The 15,225-nt window shown below is 42.4% G+C and overlaps 2 protein-coding genes across 4 annotated transcripts in view; one reads left to right on the forward strand and one right to left on the reverse strand.

Moving 5' to 3' along the window:
- ptprt (protein tyrosine phosphatase receptor type T) overlaps nucleotides 1-15,225 on the forward strand; it is a 361,408-nt gene that overhangs the window by 36,040 nt on the left and 310,143 nt on the right. The gene's annotated exons all lie outside the window — the stretch shown is intronic.
- LOC147268590 (uncharacterized) lies at nucleotides 1,526-3,879 on the reverse strand. The gene is made up of 6 exons (XM_086200293.1): nucleotides 3,659-3,879; nucleotides 3,400-3,564; nucleotides 3,029-3,133; nucleotides 2,786-2,938; nucleotides 2,509-2,622; nucleotides 1,526-2,409 (listed from the first exon to the last, which is right to left on the reverse strand). Exons 1-6 carry the CDS (start codon nucleotides 3,824-3,826, stop codon nucleotides 2,209-2,211), a joined length of 906 nt encoding a protein of 301 aa, XP_086056419.1. The 5' UTR covers nucleotides 3,827-3,879; the 3' UTR covers nucleotides 1,526-2,208.

Here is a 15,225-nt window from a genome sequence, read left to right on the forward strand (position 1 = left end):
CAAGGAGTTCAGGGTCTTTGCTGCAGTGGATGATGGCCAGACATAGTTGCCGCCATGTTGCCATGATTGTTTACATTCCGAAACTCCATCATGTCAGTGACCAAGACCACAAGGAGACAGCCAGCCTGGGCAGCTAACCTCTAAGCAGCCTCTCAGATTGTTCTTGGCCCAACATCCTGCTTCAATCTTGGGTAGGCTGTCCTGGCTAACTCACTGATGCTAAGACCAAGCTAGCCCCTGGCCAGGGTCCATGTCAGGGGCATTCTGGGAAGACCCACCATTCTCTGCTTCTGACTGGCTAGAACTCATTGCCTTCCAGGTGTCATGTGATAGGACGCTCTGCCTTGCACTCATTGCCCAGTCTCTCGGCACTGTTGCCATGTGTGCAGCACAGCTGATAATCGGCGAAAGCCGACAGCTGATTTAATCTTTCAGGTTCCTGTAGAACCACTGTTTTTCCATTGTTTTTGGTTCGTGTCCTGTGGAGACAAACTACCAAGTATAGGGTTTTTGTGGCCGCCTTTGCTAATGTCTGTAATTTAGTTTCTGTTGAGATGTGCTTGCACCTACAGGAATAGTATTGTAACACTCATCATTGAAATTCTGTGTGATGCTACATCTGGACTATGGTTGCACTGTACATTGGCTACTGAGTCAGTAAGCTGCTGCGAACAGTGTTGCAAACGTTTCTCCCTTATAAGACTCTGAAAAAATAAATCTGTCTATAGTTTCCATGTCACATGACACAGTGACTTCAAAGAGACAACCCTGTATTGTATTTTACCGTTTTCAAAATTTTATGCATATTTTAATAAAAGATACCTCACTTTTTTCAAAAGCTTCAGTGTCATGTGACCTAAAAACTCAAAATCAGTACCAGATATTAGGTTTGGTGGGACGGCTGGTGTTAATAAAATTCATAAGCACCTCGGCCACTTCCAAAGATACTTTTTAAAATAGGTCACCGAAATATTATGTTGTATTTCATTTTAGCATCCACTTTCCTCTTCTTTAGTGTTTCCAGCAGGACATCCATGGATTAAAAAACTGACAGAAATCACATTAATTTGAATGCGAGCTCTTAATGAAACAGAAGGTTGACTACAAGACGACAGTAGGAGTGTTTATCAAAGTTTTTATTGACTCTGCTGTTTCACACAAGCACTTGAATAACTTCACAACTCCAAAAGTCAGATGATGATCAGTTTTATTATTGTTTATTTTTTCATACATGAAGACTTCAGTTCACAGCTAACATGAAAACAATATCAAAACCTCTCAAAAAATGATCAAACTAGGCAGCTTGACTCGCCTTAAGTTTTAGCCTCAGGGTGTTGCTGGGATAAAGCCATGAGGCAAAAACTTGTCCATCCTAAAGACAAGGTTCCAAGGCGTAACCTTGGAACCTTGTCTTTAGGATGGACAAGTTTTTGCCTCAGGGTGTTGCTGGGATTAAAGTATTTTAAGCCCTGAGGCAAAAACTTGTCCATCCTAAAGACAAGGTTCCAAGGCATAAACAGAGTAATGTTGTTTATGCAGTCCAGTGCAACGAGGAGTGCTCTGACCTGTACATTGGGGAGACAAAACAACAACTGCACAAACCCATGGCGCAACACATGAGAGCCACAACCACAGGCCAGGACTTGGCAGTCTACCTCCACCTCAAGAAGAAGGGGCACTCCTTTGAAGACTACAAGGTACGCGTTTTAGCCAGGGAGGACAGATGGTTTGAAAGAGGGGTGAAAGAAGCCATTCATGTCAAACTAGAACGTCCATCTTTGAACAGAGGAGGGGGCCTCAGACACCACTTATAACCCACCTACAATGCCGTTCTTAGATCCCTCCCCAGGAGGTGCAGCCAGCTTTCACGCCTTCATTCAGGTGACCTGAACGACCCCCCCTAAGAGGGCTGGGAGGGGTAACGACCCGAAACTGAGGCCAACGACTCACACCTAACGCTCACCACTTAATGAGCCTATTGTTCTGGCCTTACGACCACTTGTTTTTGCCGCCACCCCCTTGGGTGGTTATATACCCTGATACTTCCCACCAGAATTTTAGAACTGAAGAAGCTTCTTTGATGAGAGGCGAAATATCTTCAATTACAAGAGGTGAGTCAAGCTGCCTAGTTTGATCATTTTTTTGAGAATTATGATGGCCTGGATGATTGAGAATATTCACAAATACAATATCAAAAACAAGTTTTGGTCAAGTAGATCCCGCTGAGCAGACATCGATGTGAGCCAGGAGGTCTTTGTACTGGCACACTGGATACTGGCCCTGACACACTGGGCACCTGTAGGGGTTTTCATCTTCAAGGCTGGTAACTTCTGAGGGGGGTGCAAAGCAAGGTGGGTCGTCAGGACTCTGGTGCTCTGAATCAGGCAAGCTGGACAAATTGGGTTGTTCCTGAAATTGAAGACCACAGAAAACAAATTTAGATTTAATTTATAGCAACAACAGTTCCAATGACACTGGATGACATTCCACAGAAGACATGATATGCACCTGCTGGTGCTGTGCTGGCTTTGTCTTAAGGTCACTGTGATTCTTCAGAAGAGCGTCCAGGTATGACTTCAAGTAGTCATCATACATCTGTTGGCGGTGTTTCATTTCCAAATTCTTGAGTTAAAAGGGACAATAGATGATAATAGTAATACATCAACATTATAGAGTGCTTTTAAAGTTACTCAAAGATGCTTTAGAGCAAGCACCAACTTTGCCAATCACAAAGGATGAAGATGATAAACAATTATAATAGGAGCTGCAAAGTTGTTGAACCTACCTCCACCTGTGAATCCAGAACCTTGTTCTGGGCCCTGTCGGATTTCACCTTCTCTGTCAGTGTCTTGATCTGATGAGATAAATTCCTCGCTAAAGCATCTCTGCTCTCTGCATTCTTATTGTTTTGCCGAAGGTTTTCCCTCAGCATCTTTATCTGAGAAGCCAAGGGTTCATACTCGGTTAAATTGGAAAGGAAAGGAACCTTGGACAGAAAAGTAGTAAGTAGTAATCCCTTCATGGTTACCAGTTCCTTCTGCATATTTAACTCGTGTGTCAACCTGTCCTCCTCTTTGCTGGGAAGGTCTGTCTGGACGCCAGCCTCTCGCTTCTTTTCCTGCTTCTGGTACTTCTGCAGGAAAGCCAAGTGGTGAGAAGCACAATCAATGATAATAGCAAAAATAACGATACATAAACTTCATAGAGTGCTTTTCAAGGCATCGTTGTCTGATTTGGTTTAAAACTGCAATATTAGGTTAGCTGGCATGATGATCCTGTAGAGGCTGTAAACTTTGTAGTATAATTTATATGTACTAGAAGTAGAAGGCGAGCACATCCAAATTAACACCTAACTAAGTAGAACATCGAGTGCAGGAGCTGCAAAGTTGGTCAACCTACCAAAAGCTGTGACACCACATATTCGCTGTGGACAGCAACAGAGGCCATCTCCATCCTCATGTTGTCTGCCTTCTCCTGTAACGTCTGAATCATCAAATCTTTCTGCTTGGCAACCTCCTGCTGCCCCTGCTGCTGCCTGTGCAGCTGAGCCTGCAGCGACTTCATCTGAAACACACAACAATAGGAAATTAAAATAGAATACAGCTTGGAAGTAGAGGTCAACCCTGACATGAGGCAACTGTTGGAAACATTTACTCACCTTCTGCAGTTTGTTGGTCTCGATTCTCAGTTTAACTTTTGGCGTGGTGAGTTCATCAGTTGTGTTCTTTAGGCAAGCGATCTCCTGATTGGCTATGTTCAGCTTCACCTCAGCCTTTAAGGAGCGGTGGGATTTGAACCCTAACCTGATGGCAATTGCAGACATCATCTTTGCTGAGCTCAATAGGTCTGCCTTATCAAATCGTCTCCTCTCGTCACTTGTGAGTGTTGGTGGTGGTTCCAGAAAGCATCAACAAGGGTGTCTTTATGACTGAAACCGAATTCTTAGGTGTGTTCCGTATTATGTTTCTTTGATGTCAAAGAAAATCAAGATTCAAGTTTTATTTGTCACATGCCTAAATGTACAGGTACAGTGGCAGTGAAATGAAAGTGACTACTGTGGAAGAGAAACCGAATATAAATATAACACAAGTAGGTAAGAAAAATAATAATCAAGTGAAAAAATGCTATATGGTAAAGAGAAAATAAAAATAGAATTAGATAAATACATACTCCAATAACAAGACTCCTATGTACAAGTAAGCAGGAAACAGAGGCTATGTACAACATACGTAAACAGGTAAGGTGACCAGTGAAATTGTCCGATGCTGCACAGTCTGTTCAGAGGGTGTTGTGCAGTCAGTTAAGGGGGTGTGTTTAATGAAGATTTCAGGATCCGAGTGGCTTGGGGGAAGAAGCTCCTTTTCAGCCTCTCCGTCCTGGCTCTGATGGAGCGAAGCCTCTTGCCTGAGGGCAGCCACTCTAGCAGTCTATGGTTGGGATGGTGAGTGCCTTTGATAATCCGTCTTGCCCTGGACCTGCACCGCTGGGTGTAGATGTCCTGGGGGCCGGGCAGTGCAGTACGGGTGATGCGTTCAGCACAACGGATGACTCGGTGTAGAGCCTTTGTCCTGAGAGCTGCAGCTGCCGTACCAGGCAGTGATGCTCGCAGAAAGTACAGACCCCACTGTGACGGTGTAGAAAGTACACAGCAGATTACTGGAGACCTTGCATTTCCTGAGCCTCCTGAGATGGAATAAACGCTGCCTCGCCTTCTTCACCAGGTTGGAGGTGTGCGTAGTCCAAGACAAGTCCTCGGAGATGAGTACCCCGAGATACCTGTAGCTGCTCACTCTCTCCACCAGATTCCCGTAGATCTTGAGCGGTGCATACTGGATCCCCTGCCGCCCTCTCCTGAAGTCAACCACCACCTCCTTGGTTTTGGTGATGTTCAGGTCCAGGTTGTTGTCCTTACACCATGAGGACAGCAGCTCCACCTCTTCCAGATAGGCCGTCTCGTTGTTGTTGGAGATCAGGCCTACCACCACTGTGTCATCCGCGAATTTCACAATGATGTTGGATTGGTGAGATGAAGAACAGTCATGGGTGTACAGGGAGTACAAAATCAAAGCTGATGTGATAATTGTTGGGTTGTTCGGTGGAACTCTTCCACTGAGACCAAAGAGAACCGAAGCTGTCATTATATTTTTCCGTTTTGGTGGAATTTTAACGAAGATCAGAGAGAACCAAACTATCAGAGGGCCCCTTGGCATTATTCAAAGAGCTTCACAGAGCTGACCTACTCATCTTGAACAACAAGGGTCTTAGTGTTTTGCTCAAGGACACTCAGGAGAGGATTGAAATTTGAATATTGAGATTATTTCTGTGGATTAAAAAAAAACCCATTACAAGTATCCTCAAATCATCTCTACACATACCGGCAATTGTCACACAGTCCCAATGAATGTCCATAATAGCCCCTGCAAAGTTGGTCAAGCTACCACCACCTGTGAATCCAGAACCTTGTTCCTCCGCATCCTCCTGCTGCTGCTGCAGTTGAGCCTGCAGCGAGTTCAACCTCTGAAATACATAATCTAGACTTGAAGTAGGATTTTGTTTTACCCTGAGCGAAATGGAGATTTTTTAGAAGTCAGACTCTTGTCGGAAAGCTCACAGCTCAAGAGCTCACATCAAGCATGCTTTGTTTCAGGCTCTGTACAAGTCTGTCAGTCAAAGAACGAAAGAAAATGCCCCCAACAGGTACAGGTGTCATTTACTCATTCTTTTATTCTCTCGCTTGATGAGCTCTTTAAGCTTTCTAAAGTTAGACAGACTTAGACTTGTTTTTCACTGCCCTGTGTGCTGTCAAATCTCTTAATTTGGCAGCGTGACAAAATTGGCCATTAACAGGCTTCTTCATAATGACTCCCTTATTTAATCCTGCAACTTTATGGAGACAAAAATAATCTCTTGAAGAAAGAACACTCATTCAGTTTAATTCAATAGCAACCCTGTCTCCTAGAAATTTGTTATTTGGTGCTTAATCGTTAATATCCGTGATTAATCTGGAAGCCTGAACCTCTTCAGTTTACTTTAATGCGTATTACTCATCACCGATTGTTTCCATTTAATCGTCAAGCGAATTTTGGGTAAATTCTAGTCTCAAAAAAATAAAAGATATATTAGGTGTAGCAAGTAGAATGCCACCAGAAGATGGTGGTATAGTCACTCTACTCATGACGAGGAGTAGTTGAAGAGCCATTATTTTTATTGGAACTTCAGCATTTCCATCAAACTTTTCAAACTGAAAACCTCAAAATGTGTATCGAAGTACATTGATGGAAACCTGACTGCTGTGTAGCTTCTGTTGGAAAATGCTGTAAAATTGTCGGACCGTTATGTTAAAAAAAAAAAGAAAAAAAAAGGTAGATGAAAGTTCAGTAAGCCTTATCACATGAAAAAAATTTTTTTAACTAAATACTACTATTTTAATATTGTGATTACTTGTTAAACTATACTTTTGAGATTAACTGATAGATTCACAGCCTAAATACTCATTAGGAATAAAATGAAGTGTTAATCCTGCTTTGTAAATGCGTTGATGCCAGTTCAGCGGTCATGCAGAGGGATTGTCCAGCCATGGCGGGCCACTGTGGTGGTGACGACACGGGTACAGGCTTAATCGGCTGGCTGCTCCGGTGTCACCAGGAATAAAGTTAGTCAAGTCAATCATCTGCACTGATAGTCTTCAAATAGAGAACCCTTGAGAGCCTTATTACAGAATCTCAAGTTACGTTTCTTGGGTTGTGTCATCCACAGAACATCCGACAAACTTAGCGACGTGCTGGCAAATTTAACAGAGCATTTATCAGCTGAAGAGCCAGAAGTTGGAGGAGATTAAAAGTGAGGAGAACCAAGTGTGAATCTTGGACTTCAGCAGGTGACTGAAATTAATGCAAAGGTTTCGGTTTAAGGGATTTCTGTTCATCATCCTCAAATTTTATTTTATGGAATTAAAGGATCTTCTAATCCTCCCCATCTTCTGCAGAAGATGACACCAACACTGAAATTGGAAACATTAAAAAAAAAAAAAAAATCCCCCAGTATATGTTAAAAAGGTTAGATGCGTTATTCAAGTGGATTCTCCACAGTGCTGTGAAACATCATCTGAAGCTGCAATTCAAAAGGCAGCAACAGTGTTTCCTTCGCAGACGTTTCGATGGACAATAGTGGAATTAGCCCTCTAGTGACTCTGGATGATTCATTCATCCAAACGCGGACTGTCCTCTTCAGACTTAACACTGAGGGACTGCTGTTCGATTTCTTCTTGCGGAAGACAACATTTTTGAGGCTGGATTTAAGTGGGAGGCCGTTGTCTTGACTTTTAATGTGAAATGTGCAGTTTCATAGCCTTACCTCTTGTACCATTAAAGTCTTGGCGAGCCTCATTTCCAGTAACAAGAAGTAGATGTCAGGGGCAAGGAGTTACAAATAGCTATCAGGCTTTGCTCCCTGCCTGCAAGATGTGGGCTAAAAATTTACATGTGAGAACAAGAATGAGGACCAATTTTGGGCACTGAATTGAATATAGCAATTAAAATAATCTTAACTATCGTATCACCATGAGAGGAGTTAGCATGGCCGTTTGACATAAATGAAATAACAGGAAAAAAAAAAGTCCATATCAAAGAAGCAGTACCACTGGCATTAGTATGCTAGTAGTTGAACATTTGACAACTGAGCCACAGACATGCAGCTTTCAGCCTGTTGGTAGGATGCAGTCAGTCATGATAATACAGTTCAACAGAGAACAGACCTGTGGCACAATAGTCGTGGTGCTTGAGTCTAAAACTGTACTACATCAAAGGTGCGCATGATGAAAAAGAGACTGGAAAATTGTACTCTGGCTGCCCAGAAGGCTGTGGCTGGTGACACAGGGTTGCTGTCCACTGAAGAGATTAACCTACCATGACCCCTGGAACCACGCCAACCTAATGACCAGAAGGACTGGGTGCAGAATCGACCTCGCTTTACTTTTCTATACTAGTTAAAGTTCCGTGAAACAGTTTGAAACTAACCAATGACACGTGGTGGACTGAAAGTCAAAGGTTCTGAAGAAATATGGTGAAGCCTCTCCACTGTATTTCAGAAGGAAAAACTGAACTTGATACATTCAGTGATTTCCAACCTTTTTGGTCTCTGGTCTGCTCTGAAAACAAACACATTTCAGGTGTGTTTAATTTGTTAAAAGCTCCATCAAGTCATGTGTCGCTTGAGCACAATTTGTGGAACCCAACCACTTCATCCTTCCGTAGATTATCTCACTATATGCTGAAGCTATCATTTCCTACTTTCCTAGCTTCATAATTACTACGGCAGCCCGATGGAATCTGTCATTTAAATGTCAATACTGGCCATTTTCATCACTTGTATTTACGACTCAGCTGTTCATTTCCCCCATCCGTAGGGTGCGAGGGGTCACCGGGTGGTAGGATGAGTACGGACATGATGTGAATCTTGCGCTACGGCCGTAGTTGTCACTAGATGTCAACCCAGTTGGACACCTGTTGGAGACAGATGGCCCTCTCCACCACTATCATCAAAACACTAAATGTGTGTGTGTGTGTGTGTGTGTGTGTGTGTGTGTGTGTGGGGGGGGGGGGGGGGGGTATTTTTTAGAAGAGGGTTGTTTCATCCCTCCAGTAGCATTCCAGTCCAGAGATTTAATCTACACCCAAGACTTCAAAACAGTCAAGAGAAAATCTAATTGTGAGTACTTGAGAGGCAAAATACACGTTTTAGGTGAAGTATTGCTTTACCGGAGTAAGCAATAAAATGTTGCTGTATATGCATGTTTGATATCATGGGAAAGCATTTATGCAAACTCAAATTCTCCAGTTAGCACTGTAACTGGGATGTGAATTAAATTTTCCAGGCTAACGTTTTCTTTCAAATTATTTACCTGTTGGAAAGATTTGATTTTGAAATGTGAATTAATTGTCCTCCATGTATAGGCCAGTATTTTTTCAAAGCCAAATCCAAAAGCTGAGCTCAGAACAACGTTGGGGAGAGATCAGCTATCAAAATGATCCATCTGGTTTTCTGAGAAGAGGTGTGATAACATAGTGGAAGGATCATACAAAAATAATGAGCATGATTGCTTCATGCGCTGTTTATCATTGCATATTTTAAGATTTCTCGAGGGTGGAAAGATAAGGGTCCTCCCTCATTTTTAATTGTCATACACTGTGTTGACATTGGGAATGACCAAATGACCACAAGGTCACAAACAAGCCACTGCTGTTATTTATTTGTACCTGCTGTGAGTGACATCATCAAATATGTTTTTTACTAATCATAGTCACACCATTCTGCACGCAGCTTTTTTAATGATGGGTGTATAATTTTCCTTGTCATTTTTTCTTTTACAATCGCCCAATTAGCTGCTAGTTTTAACAGTGGAACTTTTTCTTTTTAATCTTTTAAAAATAATGAGCTATTGATTCATGCGGTAATGGCAAGGTGTCTGCACACCTACTGTTTTTGTTTTGATTCTGAACTCTAGATTTGTTGAGGAGAGAAAGATCTATAGCAGCGCTGCTGTCTTTATTGATCCAATGATGCCATGGGTCATTGGCTCGGGTGCAGGTGTTAAATCTGGCACAGCCACAGGAAGTGATTGAGGGAGAGAGACTAAATTGAGTCCCTGTGGTCCCAGTTGTAGCAGGCTAAAATACTCACAATCTGTGCATTCTAAATGGCTAAATGCTGTCACAGGAGGGTGTGTATCAAGACAGCAGGTGCCCTTCTAAACTGACTAAAGTTCTATTTCCTGTCCTCTGAGTTGCCTTCAAACTGCCTCCACAAAGGTTGGTTTTAGAACAGGATTAAGATATCCTTGATGCGTCCTTTGTAACTATATTTTGAAGGTTCTCCTTTAGTCCCAGTGGATGCTTTTTTTTTTACATCTGAAGAAAGTGTGCTTACTTGAGGTGACCTTGACTTTTCACCTGCCAAACCTTTTTAGTTCCACCTGTGGTCCTGGTGGAGGTTTGTGGTACTTTTGTAGAATTGACGAACTGGTGACCTTGGACTGCCAAAATCAGTTCACTTCAGTCTTGAGTCCAAGTGGACGTTTGTTGTGAATCTAGATAAATTCTCTCAGTGTGTCCCTGACCTTGACCACTGACCAACAATGACACGTTACAAGGCAGACTGGTCCCAGCTGCCGCAGTCACCATTTCAGTGGAGCACCTTTCCTACAGAAACTGAAGCTCAAAGAGACAACATTAAAACATGTTAAAAGAACATTAAAAAGGGAATAATTACCAGTGTGCATATCCTGAAATGGAAATGATCATACAACTAAAATTAAATCATTAATAAGAATAAATTATATTGAAAAGCAAAATCGCAGAGTGCAATTGAAATCCGCAGCAGAGTGGGAAGGTGAAGGCTAAAGGGAAGAGACCATTTAAGCTTTCTCCTGAAAAGATCCAGTGAAAGCATCAACCACATTAGCTGTCAGTCACAGATGAGAACACAAGACAGAGGAACATGTGCCTGCCTGGGACAAGGTCCTGCACGCTGTTGGCCGTCCCATCGTTAGGGCATCAAGTGTGAAACGTCACCTCACTGTCACTGCTTCCACAGCAATCATGGGTCACTCTTCTCAGGACTGCTGGTGACACTAAGCTGCTGTCCTACTTAATGGATTGACATCTCCAGCCATGTCAGCAGGGTCGCAGCACAGTCCCAAACACTGACTGGACCATCCTGATGAATTATCAGCCATCGTACTCCACATCTTTGTTTGGGAGTTTTTTTTACCCAAACTTTGCTAATTCAACATATTGCGCAGTTTTACTCGTATCTCAACAGGTGTTCCACCCCTGTGGAGATCTGTGTGTGCCACTAAGTTGATGGCTACTTAAAGGGATTGACCTCTCAGGCCATGTCAGACTGACCAAGAGAGCTGGACCAAAGAGCCTAAGAGGGACCAAACACTTTAATCACACTGCTGCTTGGAAGTACTCCACCTGACTCACAAACACATGCAAAATTAGTTACTTAACATGTTGGTTATGTTATATCTCAAGGCCACATTTGCATGGATGTATGCTATGTGTGTGTTCTGCCCTTTTTCCCTGTCTCCGTGTTCTTGTTCTTCTGCGCATTTATCTGTTTGAGTGTTTGTTTGTGTGTATCTTCGCAAAAGCCATTTCCAAAGCAGCAGAGATGAGAAATAAATAGCATTTTTATCTGATTCCTCTCCAATATCCGTTTAAGCAAAGAGGAGCAATATCACTGTGACGGTCGCTTCTCTGCGGGGAAAAAAGAACAAATCAGATGAAGAGTGGAGATGGAAAAAAAAGCCCTGAGTAATCATTTTCCACTCTCAGACTTTTATTTAGTCCGTCTTTGTCTGAATGTGTGTGTAAGTGAGAGTCAATAGTGCAACATTGTTTGGTTTGTGTGTATTGAGTGTGGGGATGTGTGTTTGCCCCTATGCAGGTACATTGAATTGTTTGAGTGTTTTATTGGGCAAAGTGAAGCAGAAATTCAATTGAGCTTATTGTTCAGGGAGCTTTTGAGAATGATACACACCCTAATGTTTTTAGCTCTGTGACAATGGGGGAAAGCTTAAAAAGAAAAATACTTGCAATTTTAATATCATTTATTAGATTTAAGGTAGTGATTATTCTTTATACGTGGGTTGCATTTGTTCAAACCTACAAATTGACGAGTGTGCACTAAAGGAGATTATCGAGCATTTACCCAATTGATCTGAGATTGCAGCCTGCGAGGATTGGGTAAGAAAGCTAATTCAGATAACAACTAGGAGGGCAGTCTGTAGAGCCCAGACTTCCACCAAGGCCAAGAATAATAAATGCGGGTCATCACCATGTTAAATGTGTCTACCCCAAGGTTAAAGGGGTTCTTCTTTGGCCAGTGCTGCACCCCTACACAAGTGGTCTTTGTGTAAGACCACACAAACCAACTAGCACAAGTAGTACTGCAGTCCACCCTGACTTTTTGGAGAAAAATGTATATACAGTAGAAGTTTTTACTAGTTGAACAACACAGTTGGCAAAGGTTTTTCAAGCTAGGGTCTGCAATTTGTACTTTTTCATAAGGACACACTTTGTGTATTGTACAATATTTTTAGTACCCTTACCGTTTCTTTAAACTTTGCTTAACTCCTGAAAATGTATCAAATCTAAAGCAATTGGTGAATCAATACTTGGATGCATGTGTCATAGAGTAAAGCCAATTAAGTGTGAAAAAGATCACTTATTTAATATTCTACACGGCTTGATTCCCTGAATGGAGCAGAGGAGTATGCAGAATTTTACCACGAGGTGTCATACTAATTATGCGTACGTCACTGCCTGGGGAGAAAAACGTGTTACGTCGCTTGTGTTTTTCATCTTGCATCGCTCTGCCTCAAATCCCAAATGTTGCTACCCTCTCGCGCTTTTTTCAGTCTTATGATGTGGGTTGCTTTTGACTTTCCAGCTGTAGGTCAGGCTGGTTTAAGCTCGTATGCTGGACCCATGCAACCGGAAATTGACTCCAGTCTCTGGTCTGCACTGATATGCTGATTTACCTTTAAAAGCTTATAATTAATGTAATTATAGTGACTCTTAACTCTCCTAACTGTCTAACTGGTATCTCATGTCGTCAGTCTTAAATGCTGTCATCAAGGCTGTTTAAATGGAGAAAAGTGGAAATCCTGCTGTTTAATATCACTGTGTGGATCATGGAGAGGAAGACTTTTCTCAGAGATCAGAAATTATAAACCACAGGGCTCAAGACTAACTCTTCTGCTGGTAGCCATTTTACTACCAATTTTTTGAGCTGGTCGCACAAGCACATGATTTGGTCTCTCTTGTTTTCTTCTTCTTCTTTTTCTACGTTAGAGGATAGTTTAAAATCAATGACCTTGCATGCTCATAAATAGTTGCCTTAAATTACACACCTCATTGAAACATTGAAAATGCCTGGAAATGCCTTGATATTTGCAAAAATATTGTAGAGGATGACCATGTGCACCCAGTGTATGACGTTTGCGATTTATGGGCGGGGCTGTGGCGTGGTAGCTGCACCGTGGCAGCTGGAGCTGATGGCAAGCATTTTAGTCAGTGCTGCAATTTCCACCAGAAATGGCCCTGTGCACCGCTTTGCAGGTATTAGGTGGCGTGTCTATTTTTGGCAGATGGTGCATCACTTTCTGCAGAACAGATCGAGTCAGACAGGAAGTCCCCGCATTGATGTCGTAGTTAGTACAGTCAATTTTCGATACACAAGCACCATGTGGAAACTCACCATCGCAAAAACAGTCAGAAAGGGATATAAATGACCGGGTACTCTATTTGCATATGAGACCGTTGTGGTTGCAGTCTAGAGTCCTGAGACCGGCATGTTAGTGCTAAGAGCTTTGAGCTCTTCTAACAGCACTATACTCTTTTGACTATAGTAATTTAGAAATCCGCGAGTATGTAGCCAACCTCCCTGGATGCGGCCTCAAGAGGAAAAGGATCCCAGATTGATGGATAGTCAAGGAAACCTAAAAATACTGCATCCCTATGTGTGCTTGTCCCAGTGACCTTGTCCTTTGACCACCAAAACCTTTTTACTTAATCCTCGACTTCTATGTGACACCAAATTTGAAGAAAACCCGCCAGAGAAATCCATAGACTGCATTGACAAGGATGGATGGACAACCCAAAAACTGAATGTCTCCATGTCACTGAGGCGGCACCAGAGATGAGCTGAACTTTGAGGTAAATGGGCTCTGTGGAGGAATCCACCTTTGAATGCAAAGCAAGACAAGCAAAAAAACAAAATAACAAAAACCACACTGGAATTTGCTGAAATACTGTATGAAAAGCCACAAAGCTTGGAGCAACTCGATGACTTTTTTTGGGGAGTGGTAAGAACTCTGTTCATGAATAAAAATCCAAGCTTTCACTGAAACCCATACCTGCTGTGACCCACAACCTATGCTCGGTGCCTCGAGTCTGTGCTGGCCACCCTGAAATCAGAACTATGGAGGCATTCCAGAGCAAAACATACTTCCTACTGTCAGCAAGTGCTTTCTCAGTCGCAGGCTGTGGGACCTCCGATGGGATAATGGCCCTGGAAGTGCCAGAGAAATGAAACATTGACAGTTTTGAGTGGCTTTCTTGGAGCCCATATCTGATGTTATTAAGGCTCTATGGAAAGATCTGGAACTCATGGTTCATGGTATAAAAAAACCTCTCCAAATCTGGGACGGCCAGAGCAGTTTGTTCTGGACGACAGGGCCACACAACCGGCTGAAAGCTGCGGACATCTCTGAGGGCTACAGAAATACCTTGTTTGCAGTTATTGGGTCTCACATTTGTGTCCCTGCTGTTTTTATCGGTTTTATTATTAAGAATATTCTCTTGGCAAAGGCATTTTTTCATCTATTTCAGTTTTAATTATTCATAGAAGGGCACCGACAAATGCATTCACCTCTGTCTGTAATGCTGTGATAATGTTTTGACAGGAAACTCTCCATCTAACGCTAATAGTCTGTCTTTGTCCACCCATGCTGACATGTTGCAGTCTATTAATACAAGTGATGCATGATGTGACTGATGGGAATAAACCCACTTGTGCAGACAACAAATAAGTTAAGAACAAATGTCCTTTATACTCCACTCTTAATACATCAGTGAGGGTTATTTCCTCTTTCCTGTTCAGTGATATCAATAATAGTTTAGTTATACTCCCATGGAAATAGCCTGGACACTCTCTTCCATTTTGTTTCAACTGCATGTGTGAAATTGTCCCAAAACTCCTTCTGGCAGTGACGGAACAAGCATCTTGGATTGGGTGGTGGGGATCTCAGATGCAGTTGCATCAATCTTAGTGATGCTGCTGTCGAGACAAGCGATTCCTATGACGTTGATGAATGAGTCATAATATTATGTCTCCATTAAAACCCAACTGATAATGACATTTGCTTTGGGATTTGATGGAATATTGAGACATAAACCCCCAGTTAGACTGTAAAATGTGAAGTTTGGCTGGTGCGAACTGCTTTACCCCGGTCGAGCTGAGACTGGGATGAACGGCGAGAGGAGCTTTTGGGCTTTCGCACGATACCGAACGTGGCTTCAAGTCATGTTTCATCGTGACTGTATTTATGTTATTCATATGGAATTATTTCCAGTGAAACACAATTGGGATAGAATACATTTGTTGTGTTGTCTTGGTGCTATTAAAGCCTTATTTGTTGTTTTAGAAACTTTCAGA

Source organism: Aulostomus chinensis, chromosome 3 (assembly GCF_037954235.1).
Source record: "Aulostomus chinensis isolate RoL2024-O1b breed Wild chromosome 3, RoL_Achi_v1.0, whole genome shotgun sequence".
NCBI lineage: Eukaryota > Metazoa > Chordata > Actinopteri > Syngnathiformes > Aulostomidae > Aulostomus > Aulostomus chinensis.

Bases quoted from the DNA above. Each gene is read 5' to 3' on its own strand.
- LOC147268590 (XM_086200293.1), bottom strand. From the start codon at position 3,826: ATGATGTCTGCAATTGCCATCAGGTTAGGGTTCAAATCCCACCGCTCC. The intron at 3,565-3,658 runs GTGAGTAAATGT...TGTGTGTTTCAG, and splicing joins AGACCAACAAACTGCAGAAG to ATGAAGTCGCTGCAGGCTCA. The intron at 2,410-2,508 runs GTGCATATCATG...CTTCAATTTCAG, and splicing joins AGCCAGCACAGCACCAGCAG to GAACAACCCAATTTGTCCAG.